The sequence below is a fragment of the Macaca thibetana genome, chromosome 1 (genome assembly GCF_024542745.1).
Source record: "Macaca thibetana thibetana isolate TM-01 chromosome 1, ASM2454274v1, whole genome shotgun sequence".
Taxonomy (NCBI): domain Eukaryota; kingdom Metazoa; phylum Chordata; class Mammalia; order Primates; family Cercopithecidae; genus Macaca; species Macaca thibetana.
In genome coordinates this window covers 149,130,048-149,149,070 of record NC_065578.1, presented here as the reverse complement: position 1 = coordinate 149,149,070, position 19,023 = coordinate 149,130,048, and the positions used below count along the sequence as shown (strand labels likewise).

The following is a 19,023-nucleotide window of genomic DNA, read 5'->3' as shown; positions in this document are numbered from 1 at the left end:
GATGCCGGAGGTGCTGGCCTGGAGGGTCTGGCTCTGGCCACACCTGCCTCATTGGGGTCTACTGTGCTCCCCTTTTGAAAAATGTCAAGATTAAACTCAAGAGTTTCATTCTAGCTCTGAAATTTTGTGACTCTAGAATAGAGGGGCAGTTTCATTCTAGCTCTGAAATTTTGTGACTCTAGAATAGAGGGGCAGTTTCATTCTAGCTCTGAAATTTTGTGACTCTAGAGTAGAGGGGCATTCTGCATTCTCTAAAGTCTCTTTTGAGTCTTGGTCATTATGCAAAGCTTTAAGCGGTGAGTATAGAGGCCCTTGGAATCCAGATGGCTTCCATGTGGGGCCCCTTCTACCCTGGTGACTCTGCTGCAGCTTAATTATCTCAGTCAAAATCTCCAGGGTGCCCATTTTCGTTTTCTCCCAAGGCCCTATTTGCAGATCTAAATCTCAACAGTGCCCTTGGAGACATGGCAATTCCCTTACTGGGATTATAGAGACTAATTTTTCAAATTCATAAACAATTTATTGACTGAATTGGAACTATCATTAGACTTGCTGCTCACTTTATTTGTTGCCTTGGCCGGGCTGGCCAAACAATAAGGAAATTTGTCAGTGAAACCCTCGTGCCATTGGGTTTTCTAGTAGGCAGTATGGACTTGAACAAACTAAGTGTCCCCACACACGTTCCATGCAGGCCTCAACACAGACTATCAGCATTTATAATATGCATTAACCTCTACATAATGTACATCTCCTCTCTTTGAGAGCGGAATTGGCAGAATTTTTTTTTTTATTCTTTTTTTTTAATTATTTTTTTGAGACACAGAGTCTTGCACTGTTGCTGAAGCTGGAGTACAGTGGTGTGATTGGTGTGATCTCAGCTCACCCCAATCTCCACCTCTTGGACTCCAGTGATTCTCCTGCCTCAGCCTCCCAAGTAGCTGGGATTATAGGTGTGCATCACCATGCCCGGCCAGAATTGTCCATTTTAGATTATATAACTACCTTCCCTACTAAACCTGCTTGGTAGTGTTTGCAAAAGCAACACCACTCTTTTCTTTAAATATTACCCAAATGATAGTAATCTAGATCATAAAAGTCTTTTCCTTTGGGATTGTTTTGTATGTGTGAGAGTTTGTGGTTGGGAGGTATTGAGTCCTCATACAAGCCATTTAGATATGTATTCTTCATATTTCTTATGGCTATTGCATCTAAGTTCTGTTTTTTTAAGGCTACTATAACATTGTAAATTAGAATATGATGCTAAAACTGACTTTTAGTAAAAGCTAATGTATTCCCTGAGAACAAGTAAATACTTGGGCAGGGAAGGATGATTTGAGTAGAGGTGGAAACAGAGAAATGTCAGGAAGCTGAACGTATGTAGAAGAAGGTGAAAGGTCATGGTTTCAAGGCCACTGTGTTTCCTTTCATTTAGAGCATCCATTTTTAAAGATTTATCATTTCCAGTGACCTGAAGGCATACAAGATAATCTGTGTGTAGATACCTGAAACTGCCTTTCAACAGGGCCAATCCTAGGTATTGACAGCATCCTAGGTTGTCACACCCTAAACATTACTTCAAGTCCCATTAGGTAGGAGTCTTGTGGACTTCCAAAAGTCCATTCTGCAATCTGCCTGCCTTTCCAATCTATTTACCTGTCTTCAAAAAGGAATTCCAAAGCCATTCACAAGCTCTTAAGTAGCTTTTGAAATACAGCCCATCCTTGGTTTTCCAAAGGATGATTGCAGAGGAAAGACCAATAGAATTCCCTGGAAATTCAGAACAGAATTTCTCTGACAGAACAAAGATCTTGCAGTCAAAACCAAGGGATGGGATTGAGGCCAATAATCCCCATCTTTCCTAAAGCAACTCGGATATTATTTAGGGTGTCATAAGCTATTGCCAGCAGAGTGCCAGCATCCCCCACGAACTGGTGTTCTCTGAAGCACTGTCTGATTTCCTACCATGTGCATCACAAGCACTTTCTTTACTGTTTTCTATGAGCAATCCCATTCTCATCACAACCTGCCTGAACCCTACTTCCTAACAGCTTCTCCCTAGGCTCCTTACTCACATTGCTCCATCAATAGCAACAGAGGACACACAGACTGGTTTTAATATTAGCCTAAGCAAAGCTTAATTATGAAGGTAAAGCCGTGGCAGAAAACAATCACGTAATACATTCTCGAACGAAACAGGAGTAACTGTGGATTATCTGTGCCCCAGCTTCCCTTCATGCAATATTGGAGTGTTTGTGTTATGTTGTTTTTGGATGATGTCCCATACAAGAATGGCACCAAGCTTGGCCCTGCTTCTTTTACCACCTCACCCAGTAATTGTAGCAAAAGTTAAACTTCAAGGACTGTCAGCTTGTCTTGAACTCAGACACCAATGGCACCAAATTTACGGGGCTGACTTAAAGGGAAATTTGTTAACACTACAAAGTGACTGGTATATGATTGCAGGGCTTATTTTTCCATCTGAGTATTGAGCTGATTTATCAGATGTGTCATGAAGCAGGGATACATTCCTCTGTTTAGCACATTTAAATATGCACTGGCAGGAAAGCTCCCAATTACAGGTTCCTAATCTGAGCAGGGTAAGACTGAAGTCTTCCTGGTCCTTGACCACCACGTATGTGGTTTATTAAATCTATTCCCATAGACATGGGCAGCCTTAACTCCATCAGGGAAATGGTGTGGCATTGCAGGTCGAATTCAAGTGAATCAATCGAACTATCCTGCAAGAACTGGTGTGCTCACCCAGTGAGGCACCCAGGATCAGTGCAGAATGAAAGACAATTAGGCCTCTAGAAAAGCTGTTAACCCTCAAGTTTGGCTAAAAGCAGGGGCTGGCAAAGTATGGCATATGGGCAGAGCTGCCCCTCAATCTGTTTTTATGGCCCCAAGCTAAGAATGACTTAAGTTTTAAAACAGTTGTAAAAAAGAAGAAGAATAACCAACCTAGACCAAATACGGCCCACAGAGCCTATGTATTTATTATCTAGCCCTTTACTGACAAATTTTGCTGACCACTGGCTGAAGGTTTTTTCTCTTTTGTGGGACATGAACTCTCCGAGATTCCTTCTAGTTCTCAAGTTCCAAAATTCTGTGATTCCTTTTTTTTTTTTTTTTTTTTTTTTTGAGATGGAGTCTCACTCTGTCGCCCAGGCTGGAGTGCAGTGGCGTGATCTCGGCTCACTGCAACCTCTGCCTCTTGGGTTCAAGCAATTCTCTGCCTCAGCCTCCTGAATAGCTGGGATTGCAGGTGCCCCCCACCATGCCCAGCTAATTTTTTTGTCTTTTTAGTAGAGACGGGGTTTCACCATCTTGGCAAGGTTGGTATTGAACTCCTGACCTCGTGATTCACCCGCCTCAGCCTCCCAAAGTGCTGGGATTACAGGCGTGAGCCACCGCGCCCGGCCAATTCTATGATTCTTTGATGGAATACTCTTGGTCCAGCTCTTACCTGAACAGCCTACCAGATGAGCAGTTTCTGCACGGTGCTTCCAGTTGTTTTTAAGATCTTAAGAGTTTCTGTGTAGTATCTCAGGGGGAGAGAAAGAGGTATTAGGTTTTAGTTTTTGATGCTTTTTCCTTGATTTTGTTTGCATATTTGTCTGTTTGTTTAAACTTGGAATCACTTTTTAAGACCTATGCAGAGTTTGGGAGAGAAGGAAAATTTACTTCATTACAACCAATAATGTGACAATTATGTTTTCTAACACATATAACAACAAGACTTCCATGTGTGAGCAAATAAACTTGCCGCTTTAAGCATGTTCACTGACCAAATTTCAGCCTCACACAACAATTTTGACAGTGTCTCATAGACATTTGTCATTGTGCTCCTAGAAAGCTAGTACTATCTTTTACTGGGGCTATGGAAGAGATGGTTTTATTTACCTTGATCTCTACATGCAGAATTGCCAATGGAATACTTACAGAATTTCAAATGTATACACAATTGATTAAACGTAGAATAGAAGATATTAAGACTTTCTTTTCTATTACCTGAAAGTCACAACTATTCGAAATGCTCAACTCTAGCACATTGTTGATAATTGTATAATATTTTAACAACACCTATGTTATCAACATCATAATGTTGTAGAAATTTTATTGTGAATTTTGTATTTTCTAAACACTCACTCTTAAAAGACAAAGACTCAAATTCAGGTAGAAAAACAAAGAAGATACTTAGGGTGTATCTCTGCCCTTCATTCATGCTGTGGTCAGAGAAGTCTGTGTGAGGGGTCTGGCCAATAGCAGCCCCCCAGATCCCCACACTGCAGACCAAAAGTCAGTTCCTGTGATGCTTTTCCATGGAGGTCCCCTGTCCATTCAAGGTAGATCCTTAACCTCCCTCCTTGGCAGTTTCCATGTGACTCTTCATTCTTTTTATTACATTTCCTCTGGGGGGCCATTTTCACCATGTCATATCTGTTTGCTATGAGCATTTATAAGGGCTGGTGTGGCATTGGAGGATGTCAAGTGGTCTGACTTGGAAGTGTACTGCCACGAGCTCCATGTAGGTGACAGGAGGAGAGACCTGCTTTCCTGTTGCCACCTTTTCGGATTATCCCTGCAACTCTTTCGGTCTGGCTGACCAAAACCTTGGAGCTATTGGGTGGCTCATCACTTCAGCTCCTTCCCTAGCCTTTTCCTGGGTTTGCTTCCCCCAACCCCCACACCCCCTCGCACATTAACATGACATTGCCTGGTGAGCACAGAACGAGAGCAGCTTCTACCAGCTGAAACCTCTGATCCCAAACTCACTAGAGAGTTTGGCTTCGGGATTTTGGCAAGAAGGCCGATTGCCCATCAGGTCAGCATGAATAAAGATTTCTTTCTTCCCATTTTTTTAAAGTCAAGCATCAACCGAAACTGCTCCCAAAGCTCTGTCTCTCAAGACAATTTAACCCCTTTCACCTAAGTAAATTTTCTGTTCTGAATGCATGATATTTTGTTTTATTCTTTTCCTGTGAGATGACCAAGAAATCTACTATATGTAAAATTTGAAAGCCAAATCAATTCTAAACCAGGCTTATCATTTTTAAAGTATGTTTATCCAGCTTTGTAGTAGGAACAAGCAGACTGTTTGAAGGCCACATACTTTTCAAACCCTGGTTGCAACACGTCTACCCCGTTTTGAAACTGTCTTTATCTAGCCGAGAAAACGAAAATCTATTTGACAAAGTGGCACTCTGGCCAGTTTATCTTGCAATATGGCTTTAGCTCACTGAGTCTATTGATTTCCTTAAATTAATGTTTACAGAATGCTACTGAATTTTGCTCAACAGAACATTGTTCTTTCGAAGCTTTATAAAAAAAAAAAGATACAGACTGTTATTACCATGTGTTCCTTTGTTTAGACCAAGGAAACATAGTTTTTAGGTTTGTTTTTTTTTTTAAGACAGCCTTGAACTATAGCCACTTCCTACAAGCATTTACTTTTCACATATTTAAACAGCAAAACATGTAACTAGAAAGTGGGCCCAAATTGCATGGGTATTAGACGAATCTAATCCTCTGTGTTCCTGAAAGCTGAATACCACCTGGAGCACCAGAGGGAGAGAGACTTTAGTCCTAAGCCCAGATGTTGCTGGAGAACCTTCGTCTGCCTCATTTGGGGTAACTCGGCAGGTACCCGAAAGCAACTTCACAGCCAGTGCCCCTGGATCCTGCTAGTTTTTCCAAACACAAGCATCCTAATAAAATTCAAACACCATTTAGCTGTTTGGGAACTCTAAATATAACATCTTGCCCTTTGACCACGGTGCTCAGTGTTCAATACACAAAACCTAATCTCTAAAGATGATTTTAAAACTGACCTTCCCAGAGAAGTACACGTATCCATTCAGCTACGAACAGTGCAGAAAGCAGGATTTTGACTCATAATTATGAAATGGCCGAAATAAAACTTAGGGAACACAAAGCAACTTTTCTCAAACTGGTTGACTCAGCCAACAAACTCACCCAAGCGAACCTCCTCAGAGCACCTCTCAAAACGATGCTTTGCAAACATTTATTAATCACAGTGAATGCATCCCAGGAATTAGGGCTCCTCGTTAAAGGCTCAAACTTGTAAACCACCTTATATTTGGATGATATTTTATGCTTCCCAAAGTGCATTCATGTTTGCTTTTCCATTTGATCCTCCCTTGGAATGAGAGGGCACTGGAATAGAATCTCAGGATTCACCATGTATAGCATCCTGCACCATTCGTTTTCTTCTGAAGGGCCTGTTAGTCCCCGGCTGTACACACAGGACAAATGCACGCATGACTGCAAAGGGACACCCTCAGTAACCGCATCTTGTGACCATATTTTATAGCTCCATGATTCCTCTTTTCTGCCTCTGGCAGGAGAGTTTAGTGTGAGCGAGACAGTGAAGAGGAGCAGCAATAACATATCTGTTCTTGCCTTTTCATCTGATAATCTCTATGAGGAGTTACTAAAGCATCTGAGTTTATCCATTTAAGTCTACTCTGTCTGCAGTGTAAGTCCCCAGCTTGTGCCACTGCTGTCAGGAGATGGGTCTCTCCTTGATCAATATTTACTTAACAAACAGCAGGGATGGGAGAGTTTGTTTAGAGGAATCATGTGCACACTAGGGTGAATGAATGCTCGGGAAAGTACTTCAACTGTTTGTCTCCTTCTCTAAGATTTTCGTGTACATGTGTGTGTGCACACACGTGTGCAGATGCCCATTCTCTTTTTAACTTCTCCAAAGACACTTCAAAGTCATCTAGAAAAATACCTCCCTATGTGTGATTGGTACATCATTATACTGTCAAAGAGCTCATGATGCAGATTCAGTTTTTCAAACCCAGCAAAGTTTGATTCTTCTTTTTTGCTCTTACATAGGTTTGGAAAGACTCTTAGGATAAACTAATGCACAAACATCTTCCTTTGACCCCTTTCAGATGAGTGGAAGGAAAAAAAATACAGATGGAAACAATAAAAGCAGTTTGACAAGGCAACTCTTAACTATGTATTTTTCATGGCATTACCTATATATTTTTAAAGGCCCACAGGGACAAAAAGTAACTTTCTCCAATTTTTCAGAGCTGCTTACCTAGTTGTCAGCATTAGATATATTTAACTCTAATACTGTATATGAATTCCACAGTGTGAAAATTTCGAGAGCCCTGTTCTTTCAAGTTCCCTGAAACAATTGTTTGAAGGCACAAGTCAGCGCCTTCAATGCAGTTGACTTGGAGGCATCTGGGGCTAGATTGAGGGGTTTTGTTTCTGGGTGTGGGGAGGGGCTGGGGGGCGGCTGGGGGAGTTATTTATTTATTTGATTTTGTGAATCGGAGTTGTAAAAGCCATCTGAAATATTCATGCAGAATAGTCTGAGAAGCCCGTTTCTGTTTTATTTACCGCACAGTAGAACAGCCACAGCGGATTAGTTCTACAATACCCGTAACAAAAGCCCAACAGCTGATGCATGTGATGTTAGGAGGTGACAAAACAGTTAAAGTATGCTGCTGGCTACAGGCAAGCAGTCAGCAGATGCAGACAAAAGGGTTTGTGACAAGAATAACTCTCTCTCCAAGGCGAGCAGTGAAGAGTATCCAAAATACCAGTACCCTTTTCTCCTTGACATTGTCTTCTTACAGTCAGCATTTTATTGCCCTTTTATAGTATTTAAAAAAAATGGAGGAGAAAGAAGAAGGAAAACCCACACACAAACTAATTCACCAAAATACTAGGCAGGATTGTACTTTCCCATTTGTTAGCCATGCCTGCCAGTACACATGCGTCCTTTTCCATTTCTCCATCGAAGCAAGTTTGAAAAAAAAATTAGCTTAAAAGATCAACTATAAAGATGATTTCCCTTGATAAGTTTGTAATCTATTGATAGGCTTGATAGGCCATTGGAGCCTTTGGTTATGGGTTGGGGGGTGGGTGGCTAGGGAAAGAAGTCAATGCCTGGTTTGTTTTCTGTCCATTTCAGTGAAGATCATTTCTGTGATGAAATGAGGCCAGAGGGCCAATTTTTAAAGGGGACTGAGGATGGAGGAGTGTCCGTGGAGAACTGAGCAAGGGGCAAGGTTTAGGTCCCCCACAAGAGGCTGATGAATGAGCTTACGGACGGTTCAGAGGTGTGAAAAATCAGCTTCTCTGTCTCCAGAAAATAGGAGAGGCTGTCTTCTTTTTAACCTTTGTAATTCCCCTTCTATTCTCTGTGACATTCATTCAGCTGCCAAGAGCGTTTGGCAAGGTTTGGGCCAGCGAGCACACTTCCAGTGACCGCTAACCTTGGTATGTCCTGACACTTATGATGAGTATCTGCAGGACACAGAAGGCAGGCAGCCTGCTATGTCAGGCTTTTATTATGTACTGCAGAGGCTAGGGACAGTCAGTTTAATAAAACAAATCATCCTTGAAGGTAAAGCAACTGGGAAGAGGAGGAAGACGGGAGAAAAATGTGTCTTTGCCACTCATTCCGATGGAAAAATAAAAGAACAGCAAAATAACCACCCACCCAACACACCGTGTGTGTATGTGTGTGTGTGTGTGCGTGTGCACACACACAAGCAACCCAGCTGTGGACTGGGCAGACATGAAAACCTCCTCTCATTTTCCGCATTTCATGGAAGTCCACAAGGCTCTTGTTTGCTCTGAGGAGACTCAAGTACATACCGTGATGAAATTGGTAGAAGCTGATAGCCAGCCCCCTTCAAATTTATGCATATCTTTAAGTACCTCATTACTTTATATTGTTCTCCAAATATCAAGGCAAGACCATCCGGGGTGAGGTTCCTAGGTTGGGATGCCTTTTTATCAAAACAAAGTTTCCACTCTCCTCTCCTGAGGAACGCTGGGCAAAGCAGCTCCCACAATAGCCTCAGAGTTCCAGCCAAAGACTTTGGAAGCCTTTTGTTTTTTCCCTGTGGCATGTCCAAAGGCAGGGCCTTCTCCCCTCCTCCGCCAGCAGCCCCCCCCAGCCGCCTGCATTGTCTTGCATTCCAGTGACTTGATTGACTGTTACCACCTGATGCTGAGGAGATACTCTAGGGTTCATTCTGCAGATTGTTGGGTTCTATTAAAAGAAACCTAGATAAGGGATTACTTGTCACTAAGGGATTTTCTGCAGATGTTTATTGGTGATTGGAAAGCCATTAGGTGTGAAGAGGTGCAGAAAAATATGGGCAACATCATTCTGATAAGACTGATTTCTGAGATGCTCCCACAAAACATTAGAAAGTACCCCCATTATTCTGTTAAATGGAGCTGGGAGTTTTCAAGCAGACGTAAAGGTCTCTTTTTCCATGGGAAATGTTTCTATGTGTGGATGAAATTCACTGGCACCCTCTCAGAAGATCAGTTGCTACCCAAAAGTGTGCCTCTGGGAGCCACCAAAGACATGAGTTGCTCCAGTCGTTCAGTATCTCATGACAACTTTCTTTTATCCAGCCCAGTCCATTGCATGAGTATTGCCTCAAAGTAAGCACTGCATTAACTAATCATTTTGTTTGTTCACAAAGAATTCATTTCTTCCCAATAACCAAAGTCTCCTCCAGGGCATCTTTTATAGCATTCCCATTTATTTTGAAGTTACTAGCTTCTCTGTGATTTTTCAAGATTACAGAGGCACAGCTTTTCAAGGTTTTGTTGCCTCATATAAATAGTAGAAATTGCTGAAAAAGCATTAAAAGGGAGCCAGCATCGTTTAATGGAAAGACACCTTACCTCACAGTAATCTCTTCATCTCATCATTTCTTCATCTCATAGAATCTCATGCTTTCTTCATCTATAAAGTGTTGATTTCTGAGATCTATTCCAACTCTTTGAATTCTACCTTACTTTACCATTATTTTAAACTTCCTTTTTTTTTTTTATTTTTGAGATGGGGATCTCGTCACCAGGCTGTAGTGCAATAGTGCGACCTCAGCTCACTGCAACCTCTGCCTCCTGGGCTCAAGCCATCCTCTCACCTCTACCTCCCAGTAGCTGGGACCACAGGCGCGTGCCACCACACCCAGCTAATTTTTTGTATTTTTGGTAGAGATGGAGTTTCATCATGTTGCTCAGGCTGAAGCTTCCCTTTTTTAAGTCTTAAGTATTTTTAAAGTATTAAGTAACTGCTACTCTAGAGCAAAATGGAGTAAAGCAGAAGGCAAGATCTCACTATGAGCTATTTATCAAATGACTTTGCAAAAGATACTCTGCTGAGGCTCCTTATCTAAAGACACCTTATGATAAGGTGTACATATAAGAGTAGGTAAAAAGTTAAACAGCATCAAGACACAAATGCAAAAGATGATAAAGGAAAGCCTATGATTACCACCACAAGAAAGGAATATTTAAAACAGGTTAAAACCCACTAAAACCCATTAACAAGCATGGCAAACTATAAAAATGATGAAGGGGAGACTGCATACAACCCCCAAAGAAGTTGCCTTGTTCTCATGCAAATCCTACAACTTCACTTCCCTCCTCCCCTGGTGCTGATGTTCTAGATGTACCTCTTCTCTCTCCTCTGACAGTCTTGAACAATGCCTGCCCTTCCCCTGTCCCTGGCTCCCCAGACCTCCTGTACAGTTCTTGGTGTGGGCAGGGCTTCCGGCCTTCTCTGGCTTCTCTGTGGGGCAGCTGCCCACACCTTCACCCCTCAAAGCTCTCTGCCATGTCATGCTGCATCCCTGAGTGTTCAAGGAACGTAGATTTTTCATTGAGGCTGTATTGCCGATGGCCCATGAAATCACCTTTCTTGAAACGTTTATTTTAATAAATGCCTATGATTGGCCAGGCACGGTGGCTCATGCCTGTAATCCCAGCACTTTGGGAGGCCAAGATGGGCAGATCATCTGAGGTTGGGAGTTTGAGACCAGCCTGGCCAACATGTTGAAATCCCGTCTCTACTGAAAATACAGAAGTTAGCCAGCCGTGGTGGCCTGTGCCTGTAATCTCAGCTACTCAGGAGGCTGAGGTAGGAGAGTCTCGTGAACCCAGGAGGCGGAAGTTGCGGTGAGCCGAGATCATGCCACTGCACTCCAGCCTGGGTGACAGAGGAAACGCCATCTCAAATAAATAAATAAATGAATAACTAAATAAATAAATAAATGCCTCTGATTATGTTTCTGTAGCATTTGGCTAACAGTCCCAATCCAAGGAGTGAGAGTGGGCTTCACTGTTCTCCAGCCACATTCCCTCCCTCAATAATGCTCATTTGATAAAATGTGGAGGATTATCTTTGGGGGTGGAGGTGACTGTACTAAAAAAGATTGCTTCATGAATTTTTATTTGTATAACGTGAGTGGGAGGGCTAAGCTCTCCTCTAACAAATACTCATGTATGCAAGAAATTTGGGAGGAAATAACCCAAAGGCCTGTGGAAAATCCATATGAATTCTCAGCAGAGAATGGCCCTTGGGGTGTATGGGTTTGCACATTCATGGTGGACAAGGCGGTACTTTGAAGGATTTTCCAGGCAACACTGGGAACTATGTCCTAAGAAATGGGCCAGTGTGAAAGTCTTTAGGAGGGTCTGCTAAAAATGTAAGCTTAAGAATGGTTGGCCCCAAATGGAGTCCCTTTCATTTTTTCTGCAGAGTTATTACATTTCTTTATAAACAACAATTAACTTGCCATGGGGAACAATGAACTTCTTTGTCCAATTTTAAACATGAAAAACAGGGATGTCGGGTGATGATTCTGGTTTTCTTTACCAGTTACTACTATTATTAAAAAGTACATTGCACCCAAGGTTGGAAGAAAGAGATGAAACATGTTCAATATTACAATACCTCCTTTTTACTTTGGTAAGTGGCATGTCTGAACTTAGATGAAAAGTCTTTCATCTCTTGTATATGTGTAGATAAATATTGCTATATGTATACCTGTGGTACCTTTATGTCCTCATATGTCTGCACTTAATGTAAAAATGAAACTTTACTGGTGTATAAGTACCCCACTAAAATAAATCTACTAAGTGTCAATGCGTACTTGGAAAATTATGAGTTCATGGATTATTCTGTGATTCTATTGTGTTGGTGTGGGGATAGATAGACCATACTTTACTCTGAGTAACTTACAAAGAACACTAAATAAGTACATCAGTAGTTACTGCTTTCCTTAATCAAGATATCAGATTATTAAATAAGTAATTAAGAGAATACACACACATACACACACACAGCACACATACATATTAATTGCTGTGGATGAAAAGCCTTAAGAAATTGGGGTTCCAAAATGAATAGTTGGTGAATGTTTATTTTGAATGATAAGGACCTTGAGCAATTTCCTTACCCTCTCTGAGCCTCAGTTTTCTATTGTGTACTTGGGATAATAACACCTCTTAGAGAGATTGGGAGAACCGAATGACATAATTCACATTCAGTACATAAAACAGAGTCTGGCAAGTAGTAAATACTCAAAAAAATGTTAGTTTGTATTATTACTATCAGCTGAATAAATCACTCTCTTATGGAGCAATTCTAATTTCAAGGTTAAGTATTTTCTGATGCAATATTTTAGGATCAGTTTTGTGACTTCATGTTAATGTCATTATTTTACTCCTTTATGTAGAGAGTATATTGCAGATTAATATACAACTTAGCATCTGAGTCAACAATCCTCTGAGACAAACAGATAACTGAGATTTTAGAAGATTTTCTTCATTTAAAGCATGGGTTTAATTTATAAAGAAGCCTAACTATTTGTTATTCTATTTTGAGAACATATTTTGTTTTCATAATGGCAATCAAAAGGAAATAGGATTCAAATTCTGAAAAATTAATTGGAGACTTTCTTCTGGATAGCATCTATTTAATGAAGTGAGGAATCCCAAAAGTCACATCCCATATTCCTATCCTAATTATCCACAATGAAATCCTAGTTTTTCAATAGGTCTGCATGGATCTTTCACACACTCTTCTTAAAACAAAGCTGTCAACCCCACATCACAATGCTACTATATATAATGACTTTACAGAAAAGAATAGAAGCCAGCCATTTTTAGAAAATGCAGGTGCAATGTAAGCCCCTTTCTGCAAGAATGAACTTAGCTCAGTTTCCTTGGAATAACTGTAGACTTGAAACTGAAAACTTTATTAATGCCATTGTCTCCTTGTATCAGCAGGTTCCAGAGAGATTCCTGGAAGTTGCTCAGATCACATTACGGGAGTTTTTCAATGCCATTATCGCAGGCAAAGATGTTGATCCTTCCTGGAAGAAGGCCATATACAAGGTCATCTGCAAGCTGGATAGTGAAGTCCCTGAGATTTTCAAATCTCCGAACTGCCTACAAGAGCTGCTTCATGAGTAGAAATTTCGACAACTCTATTTGAATGTATGAAGAGTAGCAGTCCCCTTTGGATGTCCAAGTTATATGTGTCTAGATTTTGATTTCATATATATGTGTATGGGAGGCATGGATCTGTTATGAAATCAGCTGGTAATTCCTCCTCATCACCTTTCTCTCATTTTCTTTTGTTTTCCATTGCAAGGGGATGGTTGTTTTCTTTCTGCCTTTAGTTTACTTTTGCCCAAGGCCCTTAACATTTGGACACTTAAAATAGGGTTAATTTTCAGGGAAGAAGAATGTTGGCATGTGTAAAGTCTCTATTAGCAATGAAGGGAATTTGTTAACGATGCATCCACTTGATTGATGACTTATTGCAAATGGCGGTTGGCCGAGGAAAACCCATGACACAGCACAACTCTACAGACAGTGATGTGTCTCTTGTTTTTACTGCTAAGAAGGTCTGAAAATTTAATGAAACCACTTCATACATTTAAGTATTTTGTTTGGTTTGAACTCAATCAGTAGCTTTTCCTTACATGTTTAAAAATAATGCCAGTGACAGATGAGCAGCTCACTTTTCCAAAGTACCCCAAAAGGCCAAATTAAAAAAGAAACATATTCACTAGCAAGCCTTTTCTAAGAAAAGAGGCAAACTCTGAAAATAGTACCAGTTTCTTCTGGAGGCAAAGCAATTTTGCACAAAACCAGCTCTCTCAAGATGAGACTGGAAATTCATACCTGGTCTTCTAGTCACCTCTCTAAACTCGACAATAGGTTCTTCTTCATAAGTGAGCTTACATCATTCTTCATAAAGAAAAATCCTATAACTTGTTATCATTTTGCTTCAGATACTAAAAGGCACTAAGTTTCAAATTTACACTGCTCAACTTTGTTTATATGCTTAAAAGGATTCTGTTTACTTAACACTTTTTTCCCCTAAAATGCTATTTTCTGAATACTTTCTTCCAGTAAGGAATAAAGGAAAGCCCAACTTGGCCATAAAATTCTTGCCTACACTAGAAGTTTGTTGACAGCTGTTAGCTGACTTGATCTTCATCTCCTAAGAGGAACACATACATTTTCACATGCAATGCCACACTCTCCTGATGGGTATTCAAAGTGGTGACAGTCTAACTCAGTGTTTCTTTATTTTAGGTATAACATTTTAAAGCAATGCCTCTTCCAATTCAGAAGCTAGAATTGACCAAAATGTGAGAAGAGTGTATAGCATAGGAAAATTTGGGGTTAACCCAAAAGACACAATTCCAGCACACGTAAGAAAGCTAGCTGCTATTTTATGCTTTCTTCAATGGTTCTCCTCTGTTTCCTTTTTTTTTTCCCTGTTTTTCAATGATGTACAGTGTTCCATACTTGCATTGAAAAAAATTGTATGGCATTCACACTTCTTTTCTTAGGTGGGTTTTTGTGTGCAGATGCAGTAAGAATTCATTGTTCATCCTAAAACTGTTTTCCAGACCCCTCCTTCCCCTTAGGTAATTTGATATACACCTCCTAAAATGACACAGTAACAAATCTGGTATTTAGAACATATAGAACATAAATGCCATTTTTTAATTCAATTTTAATAAGAATTACATTTGACTTTGGAGAATACAGGTTTTGACCCATGTGACTGACTAGCTGACCCGATCGCTGTAATTTAACGTCATTTATAAATCTGCTGATGGACAGGAATGTATGAACTCAATTATTGTCAGCACAAAGCCTTAAAACCTGCTGACTTTAAATTAAACGGTGCAGTCCTATGATGCCCTGCACCATCCAGGGGACTAACAGGGCCTCGCAGTGTGGACAGAGGGTGCAGCCGCATGGGCTGGGGCACCAGCCACTTCACTCTGCACCCGCGGCCTCACACATCTCCCAGCTCACACTCTACTAATGCACAGAGTCATTAGATCCAATTTGTTATTTTTCTCACTTGCTTTAAAACAAAAACAAGTTTGGATAATCATGACATTGGAATAAAGTGGGAAGAAAAAATTCAATCGGCACAAAGTAGGGAAGCGATCCCAACTTGTAGTCACACTTTTCTGAGTGGCTTTGTTTAAAAGAGTGTGGCCTTCCTTGTTCATGTCAGTACACCACTGGGTTTTTGCTGTTCCGTGTAATTCATATCAACATTGTGTTGCCATTTGCAAGGTAAAAGGCAAAGCTGTAGTGTATTCACCTATGTAGACAGATTGCTAGGTATCTTTTTGATCTGGGGCGAGTTCAATATTGATTCCAGACTTATTTGGATTTTTTTAGTATTATTTTCCCCTCCCTTCTAATTTAAATAGACAAATTAAGCAAAAATGTGTGTTCACAACCAAATGTTGATGCCCTTATCTACTGATAATCTCCTTTCAATGTTCACTGAGGCATAGAAATTATTTCAGAGTAGAAATTGCAGCATGAGGATAAACTCACCTCTTTGTTCTGAAAATAGAAATTTATCACTATGCTTTCTGGTGGTTTTCCCTCTCAAAATAAAAATCGTGTGCCTCCCAAGTGCACTGGAAAATGACAAAAGCCTGTCTCTCCAAATTCCTATTTAACAGTTTGATTTTTTTTTTTTTTAATCACCATCTTTGAAATCTTAGCTCAACTCTCACCAAGAGAAAATTGGCTACTTGGGAGAAAGTTAACTTTCTATGGTGGGAGGGTAAAGGATGAGGGACAGTTTACATAGGAAAAGAAAAAAAAAGTCTAAAGTCCATGTTGAAAAACCACACTACCACTTATTTTCTGCTAACCCTAAATTATTTTTGCGTATACGCTTGAGGTTATAGTCTGTGCCTAGACCTAAAATGCACCAGCGGGGGGGATTTTAAAAAATCCTTCAAAATACCAGTTTTTTCCCAACAAGTACAATTGTTCTTGTGCCTTCTGTGGCTTTCGATTTCATCTTTTTGACTTTATTTCCAATTACTACAGCTGCAATAAACACTAGATTTTTTTTCTGGCTGTTTGACATAACGTTGATAGCTATGCATATTTTGTGTCTTTTTAAAACAAAGCGGGAGAATACGTTTTTGAAGAAGAGAATTTTTAGAACAGTTTGATACCGCAAATTATTTTTTCCTCAATTGTTTGAGCAGCATTCGAGTTTTGAAAATTCTTGTAGAAGCCAATTTTTTGTAACTGTGGTGCAAATCTTGTGTTTTCTTAGCCTAATGAAAAGTAGTATAGAAGCAATATTTCATACCATGTGCTATATATGTGTGTGCAGATGTGTGAACATAAAAGCACATACACACATATACACACATGTAAAAATATACATATATATATATGCGTGTGAAGTGGAAAGCTTACCTTTTCCTATCTAGATTTAAGAACCTATTTTAGACATTTGTTATGTTTTGTGAAAAGAATGTTCTATTTGCAACAAAACATTTAATTCTTACTGTATCTCTGGCTGTTTAATGAGGACGTTTCACATTAACTGGTAAAACACGTGGAAGATGTTAGAATGTAGTAATTATTTAAGTAAATGTTCACCCACATATTCCTGAAGTTTGCTTTGTGCCTCCGAGTATTATTTAATTAAAGTGTTTTATGTTTGCAGAATCTTTGTTACTGTACTAGGGATGTGGGTGAATATCATTTAAAAAAAATTAAAACAAAAAAAAGCAAAACAAAAACACTAAAGCAAGAGGGGAACTTTTATAAAGCAATGTAAATATTTAACCTCATGGCTGTCATTATGTAAGACATGAGATTTTAATAAATAACTACATTCTCACGACATCTGTCGAATTTACTAGGAACACTACAGTGACTGTACAGACAGTTGAAAGCATTCTTGAAAATCCTGCTCTCTCCTTTTAAAAGTTAACAATCTCTTTTATCAGATGTCAAGGGCAAGGGTAATGCAGTTTCTGTAAATTTATGAAATTTCTTTTTCTATGTACATGAAGACATTTAGTAACACCCCCCTTCCCGTGCGCGCACATGGGCATGCAGGCACGCGCGCGTGCACACACACACACACACACACACACACATTGTCATAAAGCTAATGATTTGGGGGCTTTAAAAAATAGGATGTCCTCCAGGAACAATCATAAATTTATGAAAGAAAGAGTAGTTTACAGACTCCCCTGAAAGAAGCAGTGTATATGTGAAGACAGTGCAAAAATCTCTTTGCCATGTATATTATAGCGTATTCATTGGTGTGAATAGTACAAATGTTTCCTTCTGGTACAAACTCTGTGTTTGCAAATTACAAGAAGCATTGTTTTCAAAAAGCTCCCCTTAAAAAATGTAACTGATTTATATGAGTAAGCAGTTACCGTATTGCACTTAAATGTTATGTTGAAGGAAATGCAGTTTTGTTTTCTGTAGATCTGTTGGTTGTAAACCATCTATAAAACTAAAGCTAAAATGCTCATATTCAGAGCTGGGATCAAAACTGGTATTTAACCTTTGCATCTTCTTATAATTATCCTTCTAAGAATATAACACAATGTGGAAGTGTCTGGACTTTGAGTCTTTTCACTGAGCCCTCTCTCAAATCTGACACCCCCTCAAAATGCACAAACATAAGCAGAAAAGGCAAACAAGCTTAACTTCTTTTAAGAAAATGTATTCATTCTGTATTTTTTTAATATTCAATTCCCCTAAAAAGGGGGAGAAAACATTTTAAAATTGTATATTACCACTTCAAATTTAGAACTAAGAAAAAAATGTATTTGGGATTGGTCTCAGTGTTACCTAGAAGAATCAAAGGTCGTGGCTTCCCTCAATATTGTCCCAGCCATTTCTCATATGTATATAGTATAAACCGTGACAAAACACTGCCTTTATATTATTTAGCAATATGTTGTAAATAGCATTATTAAGCTCTTTTTTGTAATAAAGACCCTTTGATTTGAATATAGTACAATAACTGAACTGATAAAGTCAATTTTTGATTTTTGTTTGTTTTTTTTTTAGCTAGAGGCAATTTCAATTGTGAATTTTTGTTGTTGTCTATTGTTCTGAAGACTTTGCATAATTTATTGGTTTAATTTATCCTAATTTATTTGATGAAGGTGTACAATTTTGTATTACCAAGGATGTACTGTAATATTAATTGATATGATAAACACAATGAGACTCCCTGTCCATATTAAAAAGAAAATAAAAAGGTGCAGTAGACAATTGATTTTAAAGGAAAAGTTAAAAAATTAGTTTGGCAGCTACTAAATTTTAAAACAGGAAAAAAAAAGTTGTTGTGGGGAGGGTGGGAAAGGGGTTTTACTTTGTGTGTTTTAAGCTTTTGTATACTCTCCAAACTTTTACCTTTTGCTTTGTACCACTTAAAGGATACAGTAGTCCAATTGCCTTGTGTGCCTTCCATCTCCTCTTAAACTGAATGTATGTGCAGTATATATGCAAGCTTGTGCAAAATAAAATATACATTACAAGCTCAGTGCCGTTTGATTTTCTTAAAGAATGAGTGACTTTTAATTTTGGGACCTGTATCCAATTGTAGAACAGTAGGCGTATGGAGATTTTCTTTCTCTACAATTCTTAATTCTGTTAGCCTAAAGTGCAACTCCTAGAAACAACATTTTTTACTTTAGATGCTTGGAATAATTGCTTGACTTTCTCTCTCGGAAACATCTTCTTTCAGGCTTAACTTTATTTAGCCCTCAAACTTAAAAAAAAAAAAAAAAAAGCTTCAGCTCAAAGTAATATTTTACTCTTAATTCAACAATTGTTAATGTTGAATGATTCTAAGAACAACAAAAGATGTTCCCAAAAGTCACAGAA

The 19,023-nt window shown here is 39.3% G+C and overlaps 1 protein-coding gene across 4 annotated transcripts in view; it reads left to right on the top strand.

Moving 5' to 3' along the window:
• Window positions 1–18,679, top strand: part of PROX1 (prospero homeobox 1) — a 52,984-nt gene extending 34,305 nt beyond the window's left edge. For 3 of the 4 annotated variants that reach the window (XR_007719891.1, XR_007719892.1, XM_050761734.1), the window contains one exon: window positions 13,096–18,679. Coding sequence is in view for 1 of the 4 variants with exons in the window: in XM_050761734.1 (XP_050617691.1) it covers window positions 13,096–13,281 (186 nt within the window). In the remaining 3 variants the exon portion in view is untranslated. Of the gene's footprint in view, window positions 1–13,092 lie in introns of all 4 variants that reach the window. The other variant, XR_007719890.1, reaches the window with a different exon arrangement.
• The last annotated feature ends 344 nt before the right edge of the window (window positions 18,680–19,023 follow it).